Below are 12,115 nucleotides of genomic sequence, written 5' to 3' on the forward strand. Positions count from 1 at the left end.
ACCAACACAGGCACACATACACTCCTGCCTCAAGAGATAAGGACGGTGTTGTTGCCACTCCAGACAGCTCGCCAGCTGTCCATGTAGTCTGGGGGGCCGCTCACCATCCTTGGTGCCAGTAGCAGTCCTGTGTGATTCGAGAGAGAGCACACTGGCACAGATGTTAGCCTAGCTCCATTAACATCTGATTCAGCATGGCGAAAACTTGCTAAGGTAAGAGCATGAACACCCAGAAGCACGTCTGAACCAGCCTTGATTGAAAGCGACAGACGGCAGACTTAATGAGGCCCGTTGTCTTTGTGCTGGGTGGTCTCTCAGTTATTCTTTTTCAAGGAGGCTATATGGAAGAGCCTCACACAGAACAGTTCCAGAAAGACAACTATCGGATGCGGAAGCCAACTCCCAATGGCGTTCTAGCCTGTTTCCCATCAAACAGAACAGCTATTTGTGTTGCAAATGTATGTAATAGGCTGTGTCAAGATTTATTTGGGGAGTAATGGGTGAGATGGTAAGGTTTTGACAGTTTAATCCGCCTGGTTGGAGCCGGTGAAACGAGGCTGGATGGGGCCCTGCTCGTTGCTTCAGTATCGCTGTTACACACTCATCCTCAATTACCCACCGGCTGATGAGACGAGGAACTGTGTGGTCCGTTGACAAGCCCACAGAGTATGTCTGTGTGTGTGTCTGTGTTAATGTCTGTCTGTGTGTGTGTGTGTGTGTGTGTGTGTGTGTGTGTGTGTGTGTGTGTGTGTGTGTGTGGGGGTGGGTGGGTGGGTGGGTGCGTGTGTGTGTGTGTGTGGGGGGTGGGGTGGGTGCGTGGGGTGGCTGCGTGTATCAGAGCAAAGGAACGAGATGAATGGTTCATAGAAGTGTCTGGGGGAAGACAAAGTGCTTGATAAATGGGAGACTAATGAATAGGGGAACTTGATGTTCAGACTGACCACTAGACGAACTGGAACAGGCCAGGTTTGAGAAGAATGGCTGTTACAACACACACACACAGACAAACACACATACAACACACGTACACAACTAAAAACTGTAGAGATCGTCAAGCGGTCATTGGACCGATTAACATTATGAAGTAGCATTGGGAAGTTCTGTGCTTGCTCAAAAGAACACAAGGATAACCATATCCTAGCATGGGCTTTACAGAAAACCATGTACTTTCCACACGCAGCTTCTCTGTATAGGCTGCATAAAGCTCTGTATAGAGCTGAACCCACTTCCCACATATGATGGAACATAAAGAATAGAGAGGGGTTTTTCAAGTAAACATTTGTTTTGGCAGGTCTGCTTGTGTTGCAGGATGGGGCGGGGAGGGGGGGGGATCTCTGCTGGTCCCCTGACATGGCCCTGCTTTGTCCACACCATCAATCTGAGTGGGGCGGGAGTTATCATAGCTCTCCCACCCCATTCCTCCTCCATCCCTCTCTCCCTCTCCCTCCGCCGGCTCAAGCCCACATTCCTCTCCGACACCGCTGAGCACAAACAAACGGCCGTTCCCACCGCTCTCCCCAGCGTTTGGGAACGGAGATGTTTGTCATGGAAAAAGGTCTGAGGCATCTCAAGGGCCCTTCAGGAGGTTTACACAAGAGCGGCGGGGCCATCGCTCAGCGGGACCCTCGTCCCGGTGATCATACGAGCGACACGGCGTCACAGCTCCCGTGTGGTTCACCGGAGGTAATGACTTGTTGACACGCCAGAGCGTCTGCTTGTTGTGTCGGACATGCCTATTCGACACCGGGTGGACGGCCCACATGTATACCGCACATGGCTAGATGATACACAGAAAGCGCATGCGGGAGGTGCTTCAACGCGCACTGAGGAACATGCAGACGCACACGCACACATATCTGTGAGAATCTGCAGACGTAGTGGATATACAGGTCCTGCTTACACATTCCATAGGACCCTGCCTCCTCCCCCTACGGGAGGCTTTTGTGCCCGTTGAAAGGCAGTGGGGTTACAGGGTTTCTCCCTTTAGGGTGCAGAGAATAATACTCTCTCTCTCTCTCTCTCTCTCAAGACAATGACCTCACCCTGAGTCTCTCCCTTTCTTTCATTCTCTCTTTCTCTCTCTCTGTCTCTCTGTCTCTCTGTCTCTCTCTCACTGTGTCTTGGTGTGAGTATAGGGGTTCACAGAGAGAGATGAGGAGAGTGTGCATGTGTACGTGTCAGAGAGAGAGAGAGAGAGAGAGAGAGAGAGAGAGAGAGAGAGAGAGAGAGAGAGAGAAAGAAAGAGAGAGAGAGAGCGAGAGAGAGAGAGAGAGAGAGAGAGAGAGAGAGAGAGAGAGAGAGAGAGAGAGAGAGAGAGAGAGAGAGAGAGAGAGAGAGAGAGAGAGAGAGAGAGAGAGAGAGAGAGAGAGAGAGAGAGAGAGAGAGAGAGAGAGAGAGAGAGAGAGAGAGAGAGAGAGAGAGAGAGAGAGAGAAAGAGAGAGAAACCGAGTGACAAGAGACAAGAGGGCTTTAAATTCAGGGTAGATTATGAGGGGAGACACCACACTGGCCCATTGTGGTGGCAGTATAGAGGTTTACAGCCGTGTTAATTTGTATTCCTGCACCATCCCTGTTACTTCAAACAATCGACACATGTCCTTGTTAAGACTAGTACAGCACTGAAGCCCTGAGTGTGTGCTAATGTAATACACACACACCGTTAAACCTAGGGAGCAATTATTCCCAACAGGAAATTCCTACACAGCACTTCTGCTGACTAAGGGCTCCAAGTGGGAATAGAATGTAGCCTATACACAGTCTACAATAGCAGGAGCCCAGTTGAGGCAGCATGTGAGGAAACTCAGAATTCAGATGGCATTCCAGCAACAGTGACTATACAGAACAAGGCTGTGAACTGATGTTTTAGCAATCAGTAGGAAGATTGTTGGCCAAATAAAATAAAAAAAAACGCAAGTAACGTATGTTTCATTGTAAATCCAAGAAAATTGTGTATTAAATTTGAATTCAATACTATAGCCTACAGTCTCTGCTTTACAGGGAGCATTTAAGACAGAAAAAAACAATTTCACCCGGCATTTTCCGTCTACGGTGAGAGGCAGTCTTTGTTGCTTAGACAACATAACTGAGATAAGAAAGAGGCTTGTATTATAGAGAGAAAGAGAGAGAGAAAGAGAGAGAGAGACAGTTGGGGGTAGGGGCAATCAATGACTACATCAACCATTCTCGCTTCCACCATGACCACACCTACCGCTCCAAAGGACCTCCTATTGTCTTTGTGGAGATGGGTAAGATACAAGTAATGCAAATTTCAATGAAGACCAAAATGTTTCGGCGTGGATGATTGTGTGTCTGAGTGGGGTGGGGGGTGAGAGAGAAACAGAGAATGAGGAAGAACGACAGTAAAATGTATATATGGGTTTATGTCAGCCATTGTTTTACATCCTTTTAAAGATGCATTATTTGAAACAAGCTGCAGGTGTGCCACTTTTTTCTGTGACCTACATCAACCATCCAATGGTACCACTTGAAAACATTAGTACCTCCATATCAACTGTGTACATGAACAATTCGATTTTTATGAGAAGAAAAAAGCTCTAAACATTCCACACTAAAATCATCCTTGCTGACAACCACCAACCAGCTCCCAGCAAACCAAGGTAAAATAGATGGTAACCAAACCCAAACTAGGACAATGCGTTAATGTTTGTTACAAATATGTAAACTGCTATCATTGACGCTCTGGGAAGGCATAAATAAGAATTGCCAGCAAAAATTGATGCTTCTTTGTCAAAACAGAAAGGAGTGGCAAGCGATGCATTAAGGGTGAGTGGAGAAACATTGCCATCTGGTGTTGTAAACTAGACAAAACGTGCCCTTAGCTCCCAAATCTAACGGAATTGTCGAATCTTTGAAATGATAATACATCGTGAGTTGGACGAGAATGGGAACGTTTTACCTGTGCATTTAAATTGTAATAGCTCTCACTTGTGTCTGAGAAACGGTTCTTGACCTCTGTCATCTGTGTTCAGCGTGCCTTCGGTCAACATGGGCGCGGGCCGGGCCTCCATGGGCAAGACGTCCATTCCGGACACCTGTGTATCTGTCTGCCTTCGATGAAATTTGAAAGACGACAATATTATTTGGTCTCCTCTATTTTTATATTATGCAAATTGCTTGGCTGGTGTCCTGGCATAGCGTACCTAGACGGGGAAACGTCGGTTGTAGTTGCCGCTTGTAGGCCTAGCCCTAGTTGAATTCATCTTGCAAGCCATCAGAAATGTCACTTTGTTTTAGTCTTCTTACAGGATATTCATTTGTCACATGCGTTTGGGTCTTGAAAGTTGTCTATTGAGGGAGACAAGAACAGGTGGGGGTCCAAAAGCCCAAACATTAGCTGCTATGATAGGCTAATTAGTTTGCTTTCTTTTCCACCAGGTTACACACAGCATGCCCGTTTACTAATTTTCAGCAGTTCAGGGAGGGAATTAACAAGTAGCTTCGGAAAGGTTATTAGGATGTTTTACTGGATATGGCGCACAGTAGGCTATCATAATTGCTTTGGTTATTAATCCACATCATTATGCAGTCAACGCTATAGAAAAGGCCTTCATTGTCCCCACCCCAATGGAATCGGAGAGTGGGGACTTGATCGGTCTCCATGTGTGCGTTGGTTTGTCACACAGTAATGTTGACTTTGTGCCGCTAGGGGGCAGTCTGGTCACTGACTGACCCAAGGGAACACTGATCATCAACTTCATCACTTTATCATAAACACGTTTATTTGCTTCATTACTATTTGCTTGTTAATGTTTGCAATGGAAACTCAGACAGAAATGTATTTATAATATTTAATGGCTTATTGAAAAATGTCAGAAATGTAGGCCATACTTAATTTTAAAATAACAAATTTAGAGAAAATATGAAAATAAAATAGCAGGTGTATGACGCTGTAACATGTTGCTTATGCCACTCCACAGGTCATGGAATCCAAAGCACATTAAATGTAGTGGAATATTTTGTATATTTCAGAGGACATAATTACCAATGTGGATATGGCATATTGAGTTACTGTTAACCCTAACTTTAAGGATAACTACAGACAAAAGTTATCATAGTCTGGTATTACTTTATGACTGCGCTTGAAATATTCACAGGAAAGCAGTATGGGTTTTGAAGTTTGGAATGCTCCTCTTACAGCATAAACATTTGAGACCATACTCGGCAGCTTGACACATACAGTTTTGCAGCCTTTTTATTGTGTACTTGTTCTGACAATAGATGAGCTCCCACCTCCCACAAACAATGGAGAAAGACAAAATGACGAGAATGTGAATATTTTAAGCCAGAACATAGACAGGAAACGTGTTTACATCAACCACTTTGCTCGAAAAGACAGCAAAGAGAAAAAGATTGAACAAGACAAATACGTAAATTCAAACATACAAGGTGGATTAGTTGTGTTTAGAATCATATTGGTTCAACAAAACATAGCATTTACACACTGCCGTGTGTCTCAAAAGGCCATTTATCTAGAGTTCTGAAAGAATCCCCAAAAGAATGCATTCTATGAAGCCCAAAATATTTTCCATTAACAATATTCACTTGCAAATGATAAAAGGGGTTATCGATCAATTCCGTGGGACAAACAATACACATATGAGAGCTGAATCAATAAACACCGTCATTCAAATATCACTTGTGAAGTATCTCATCTTTAGAAGGTGATAAGCAGCGATATAATTTATGGCTATTCGGCAGCCTGAAGGTAAAAGGTATTCTCCCAACTCAACTTTGTAGTACTCGCAACAATTTACATGTACTTTAATGGCATAAAAGAAAAAAGGAATACAGCATATTCCCCTGATGTGGTGAAACCATTCACATTCTGTCTAGTCAATGGAACCAATACCAACCACCCTAAACTAGTATCATTTCTCCCTAGGCATATGTTGCTCAAGTTAGAACCAGAGGACAACACTTACTTCCCTACAGCGACCTGTACGTGTCAGCTGACAGTAGGGTCTACATCTTTATTGCCTTGGTTGTCCGTTGCTGTTAGCCAGGCAGAAATGTGGCCCAAACCCAGCAGACATTCTCCTATGGACAAACGGGACATTGTGATAGCGTGGACATAGAGTTAAAACACAGTAAGCATGGTTTGTCTGCCGAGAACTTGTTTTAATGACACTGTCGCACTCCTCAGTCCCAGTTCTCCCAGTCCTCATCCAACTGGAAAACATATAAAAAGCTATTTTAGTACAAAACATCAAACATAACAAACGGATGTAAAACGTGTGTGTGTGACTATGTGCATTCAATGTACTGTTAATGTAACCCACATCTCCAGAAGCCTCCACTTTGGACAGTGCCATTTGGACCTCTTCTTCTGTCATGTCCAGGTCAAAGTCTTTCTCCCAGTCCTCACTGACATCTGTACTGGACCCTGCATGGATTGGAAGTACATAAACCCGATCATTTACAAGATCCATGCCCCCCCCCCCCCCCTCTACAGGTGTTGGGCAATGTCTCCCGATCTGGCATTTGACAATGTCCAGTGTTTCCCACACATAGACTAATTTGTGGCGGTGCGCCACAGAATCAACACCGGCCGCCACACATTGCGTTTCGTAAACATTTTTTTTTATCGCTATTTAGGTAAAAACACGCAGCGTATTCGTTCAGCTGCATTTCCTTTCCCTGCTCTCCCTCCGTCTCTTTCACGCACGCGTCTTTCTCACATACACACACAGTCACTACGTCAGCACACGTTAGCAACGATGCATACGCCGTTCTAGTGAGACCGACAGCTACATCAGCGAGCCTTCAGCATTAGTGCCGTAGCTAAAGGTCTAGGAAAGTTGAGGCTACTTTTCGCTAGGTACCGACGGACATGTCTTAATCGAAGGTTCCCCTTCGTTGTTTTGGTGAGAAGTTTCAAGAGCTAGCTACTTACCCGGCGTCATGGAGCCGACCAGTTAAATAGTTATTTAGCACCCTGTATGCAGCGTCGCTACCTGCATATGCAGAAATTATTTGTTTGTTGTTGTTGATTGATTTTGTGAATTATTTCGACCCCCCCCCCCGGTCTGACATGAAACAACACCCCCCCCCCCCCCCCCCCCCCGCCACATATAGCTTTCTAATCTGTGGGAAACACTGTAATGTCTATAAGGTGAAGCATCGCGATGGACGATGACATGGGGAAGAAGGGGAGAGGGTACTTTACGTTTGGCTGAACAAAAGAGGCCAGCCAAGACACTTCTGAAGTGCTGAGCAGGATGTGTTGCCACTTCATTTGCAAAAATGGACAGGCGCCAAATCTCCATGACCATTTGCATGTACACCACCCTGCGGAATATGCTACATTGCCAATGCAACTAGCTTGAGCAAAACAGCTAGCTGTGCCTAAATTAAAACACGTGTGTGGATGTGTGTGTGGGGGGGGGGAGGTGAGGGTGGGGGGGTTAAATCATGATGCAGGCTCAACATCAAGCTGTCTGTCAACCATCGGTGACCAAACTCAAGCACACACTGATTCCCCTGATCATTTATTCATTAGGACCAAAGTGTAAAAAGGTGTCCTACCTTTCTTTCCATTGTTTGAGGGTGTAGACTTGCCACTGTCCGAGTTAAGCTCAAATACCCTCAGGTCCTGCGGCCCTTCCTCTCTGGCTGCTTCTGGCCTGGTGGTGGGGGCAAGGGCCGTGGAAGTCAGGCCCTCTGCCGTGGCATCACGCTGGGCTGCTGCTTGTGTCTGAAATCCAGGCTGTAAGCCATTCCTCCCTGGCTTCTGGTCCTCTACCTGCCCCTGGTGCTCTCTGTCCTCCAGGCTAGCCTCGTTCAGTTTCTGGGCCACCCCCCCCGCTGCGGGTTCTGCCGCTGTAGGAGCGGGGGTCACCTCCACCTGCGTGGGCTGGCTGATGCTGTCGCTGCTGACTGAGAGGGTGGCGTCATGCTCCGTGTTGGGAGACAGGATAGGGCTCAGCGGGGTCATTCCCATGGGGACTGACGGGAGTGTGGGGTGCTGGATTCCAGATTCGTCCAATGGGGGAGTGAAGTCGAGGCGGGATGAGGATGTGACACCCAGGAAGTCATCTGTTGTTATATTGAGCAAACGGGAGGGAACAGTGAGTGTTGAATAGACCAGGGATCTAACTGATAGATCAAACTTCTGTCAGTTAAAACAGCAAATTGGAAATTTCTGTACCGATGAATTTTCTTTCAACTGAAAGGGATAGTCATCTCCCTCCCCACCATTCATACCTTCATCCTCCTCCTCCCAGCCCAGAGACTCAGTATGACTGCTCTGCTCTGCTCTCTGCTTCAATGCCACTCTTCTTGCCTCCTCCTATTGGTTAAAACAAAAATAAACGATTTTCATTTCATTCCTTCTATTCCAACTAGTGTTGACCAGCAGGTGGAGAGAAATACGTTGTGACATCTAATTATAAAAAAGAAGGAGTTTCTGTGTGTCTGCTTGCGGCTCGATTCTCTGGAGAAACAGGCCCTGGATAGAACTGCTTGGGTTAAATGAACATGCCATGTCAAGTGGGAAGTTGTTTGGATGGGCCGTTGGCGAGAAATAAATCGAAACTTGTTCGCCACCATGTCTAGCTGCACTCAGCGACGGATCCATGGATCACTCCAGTGTGATATGCTTCCGTGCGCTACAAGACCCACTCCATTTGCCAGATTACAAAAGTACTTCATGTAAAATGGGCTCTGCACTCGGAATAGTAATGCAACTCCTGTGAAAGTGCAAGAAAAGAAAAGAGTAGTATATTACCTGGTCCAATTGAAAAACCTTGTAGAAATACCGCTGCCAAAATTCTGAATGCGCTACAGCTGCTGGCACCTAGAAGAATGCATAGACAAATTCATGATTTGGTTCATTCCTATGTTAAGATGTCCTGATAAGAAAGACAAACTGTACCATTTTGGTGTACAGGGCCCGTATAGAGGGGCTGCTGACCAGCAGGTCGGACACTTCCCCTTTCCTCTCCTCCATGCTAAAGGTGGACAACCAGGCATCAAACTGTTCTAGGGGACCTGGAACAAGCATGACATGCACAGTACTTGGTCAAAATACACTGCAACACTGAGGTGCGACTGCAGGGCTCCAGACTGCGGCCATTTTGTGAAAATGTGCAAGTACACATGTCACGTGGTTGCATTCGTGTGAGTTCCTGATTATGGCGTCAGATTAAGGTTGCTTGTAAGTGTTGAGTGTGTAGAAAGTTTTGGGAGGCGTCGAAAGAGAACAATAATGTGAGGGCCAGTGCTTCCCTTGGTTTCTGTGCACTGGCTCTGAAACTGGCTCTGAAACATCTCAAATGTGAAGATTTGTACTGTCTGAGTTTACCGTCAGGTTCGTTGCAGTATGTCGCGGGGTCTGCCTGGAGACTGTAAAGACGAGCCTGGGAAAACAAAGACGCATCATGTCATGGAGCCTCCAGCTCAACACCGGCTCTGATCCCATGCCCAAGGACGCTTGCACATCAATAAGCTTTATTATTTCTCATATACCAACTACCCCATCCTTACTTATAGGACCAGAATACTCCTGATTGTCGGGCAGAGTAATGAGAAGCCCAGAGAAGTGAGCACACAAGTAATTCTTATGACTCCAATAAGAGAAATCCTTTACAAGATAAGACACATCCACTGATGTGCCCAGCCCCCCTGTGCTCACCTTGGTGCTGTCATAGACTTCTGTGGTGCCCGTTGGAGTCGCCACTAGTGTGATGACATCACAGTCTATGGTTTTGTCCGGGGGAGGAGCTAAGGTGTCTGTTATGACTCCTAGGAAACTGGACAAGCTTTTCTTTACCTTCTCTGTGGTATCAGACGTACCTTCCACCTTAAAAACCAGACCAATAACATGTAACATTGTTATTGTAAGAGGTAATGTGACTAGTTAAGATCATAGTCACCTATATGGAATGAAGAACTTACTGCCAATTTGCTCCTGACAGCACTGGCTGTGGCCACAATGGAGCATGCTGTGTCATGTTGCACCACATTGGAGAACTCTGTCAGGTCACGTTTTATAAAGTCATAGGCCTCTGCCGACTGCAAAATAGGAATTATGCAATAATTAATTAACAGCACAGTGGTTATAGTAAATATGCAAAGTACTGATCATCTTAAAATATGAATTAAATAAAGATGTCTACCTTGTCTTTGACGGCCTGGAAGCTTTGCTGAAGCCAGCCTCCCCACCAGCCTTCCCTAGTGAAAAAAAAAAACAGTGGTTAACATGAGAAATTAAAACGACAACAGAAACTCGCAGTGGCAAGAGGTCCAATTATTCAATCGTAAAACGCTCAAACCAATAGTAAACAGGAGATATCAACTCAAGTTACCGTTACCTAATTGGAACGGTAACTGACTTCGAAAACAATGTAATGAACGCAAGAGATGCTAACAGGTTTGGCTACTTAGTAAATATTTTTGCAACATCGTTAGCTCAGTAAAGCTAGCTACCGATCGGTTATCTGTTCCCTTCAATTTATAGTCTCCAAAAGACAAATTTCTCAAATTACTTGATCGTTTCTTTGAAGGGAATGCATCCATAGCTACTTGGATAACAATTCACCAAACCTTAAGATAGCTAAATAGCTAAGTAGCCAGCTAACCAGCTGCTGCAGTGTTTGGTAAACAAACCCCCGACGGACTCAGAGCAAAGAATTGCATAGTTTCCACAGCGGTGGATCAAGCGAGAACAAAATAAACACGAAACAGTACTTAAACTACATCTATTGAATGTTGTCAGTTTTATATTTGATGAGATTGTAAATTAACTAAACAAAAAGTATTTTGCGACTTCACTCTCACCCTTCAGCCATCTTCAGACGATGACATCATCAATATTGACTGAACTCTAACCCCAACTCACTGGGCTTGAAAATATTATAGTCTGAGTATTTATCAACATGAGAATTTATCTATATGGATGTAGGTTGTAAAGTTATTAAAATTAAACAATAACATTTAATTCTAAACGTAAAAAAATACAATTGCAAAATTTAACTGCGATCGTTAGTTTCTTGGCTACGGTGGCTGCAAAGGGCTAAACAGTACGAGAGGTCCTACGTATTAGTATTCAAATCAAATCCACCCCTTTGAGACGAGTAATCAGTGCTTAATTCCCAGCGGACAACCCCACCACGGAAAGTGTGTGTGTATGTGTGTGTATCAGAGAGAGAAAGAGAGAGATAGAGAGAGAGAGGGTATGAGAGAGAGAGACAAAGACAGGGAGTGCACAAGCATATGTGCATGCTTGTCCTGTGTGAATGCATATGCGTCTGTTTATGTGTGCATGCATCATCACAGGGTGCATGTGTGCTGACCCAATCCCAGCTGTGTTTCCCCCCTCATCAGTATGCAGAGTGAAAGACAGCCAGACTTTACTGAGCATTGAGTAAAAAGGTCAGACTGTGAGCTTCTGGAAGAGAGTTCTCCCTTAATTGAAGTCCCCCAATATCCAGACGCTGCACAATGTGTGCGTATGTTCTGCAATATGTCTCCCCTGCCCAGTCCCTCAATTCCACTAATTGGGTCCTTCAGTTCTCTAATTAACTCCGTAGATCCTGGCTCTGCTGAGCAAAGTGTGACACCCCTCTTTTTCCCCGCACTTTTCCCCCCGGTTATCTTATCCATCTGTTACAATGGCTAAGGGTTGCTATTCACATGCCTGTCTGACCTAGACTATTGGCATATTAGTAACTTTTATGACAGTGTTCTTGATGAGTTTAGGATTTTTCCACACATTTTAATATTTCAAACTGTTACAGTGACCACACGGTCTGCACGTTTGATTTGTTACGTTTATTTTGCTTTTGTTTACCTACTGTGTTTGTTTGAAGTATGTGCTTCCTAAAGTATTCTTCAGTGACTTTTATTGTGTCCTGTGTCCTGTTTATGCTGTTTCCAATGTACACAATTCCATGTTGTATATCTCATTGTAGACATCAGACCCGGTCTCACCTACTCAATGTCCAACATTACATATACAGGCCCCAAGTGTTTGGCACATTGTGAACAGCACATGGCCTCTTATCTTAGAAGCAGGTTAAACATATGCTAAGAGCATCAGTGGCATCAGTGACTGAACAGAATGGCTGTGAGAGGCACAGTCCATATTGTATGATTT

General features: G+C 45.0%; 1 protein-coding gene across 1 annotated transcript; it reads right to left on the reverse strand.

Moving 5' to 3' along the window:
- Nucleotides 1-5,186: 5,186 nt before the first annotated feature.
- On the reverse strand, nucleotides 5,187-10,851 carry bsdc1 (BSD domain containing 1). The gene is made up of 11 exons (XM_047018245.1): nucleotides 10,798-10,851; nucleotides 10,137-10,191; nucleotides 9,916-10,032; nucleotides 9,653-9,820; nucleotides 9,323-9,377; nucleotides 8,894-9,009; nucleotides 8,747-8,815; nucleotides 8,224-8,308; nucleotides 7,546-8,055; nucleotides 6,300-6,403; nucleotides 5,187-6,189 (listed from the first exon to the last, which is right to left on the reverse strand). Exons 1-11 carry the CDS (start codon nucleotides 10,806-10,808, stop codon nucleotides 6,160-6,162), a joined length of 1,320 nt encoding a protein of 439 aa, XP_046874201.1. The 5' UTR covers nucleotides 10,809-10,851; the 3' UTR covers nucleotides 5,187-6,159.
- Nucleotides 10,852-12,115: the final 1,264 nt, after the last annotated feature.

Source organism: Hypomesus transpacificus, chromosome 3 (assembly GCF_021917145.1).
Source record: "Hypomesus transpacificus isolate Combined female chromosome 3, fHypTra1, whole genome shotgun sequence".
In the NCBI taxonomy this organism is placed as follows: domain Eukaryota; kingdom Metazoa; phylum Chordata; class Actinopteri; order Osmeriformes; family Osmeridae; genus Hypomesus; species Hypomesus transpacificus.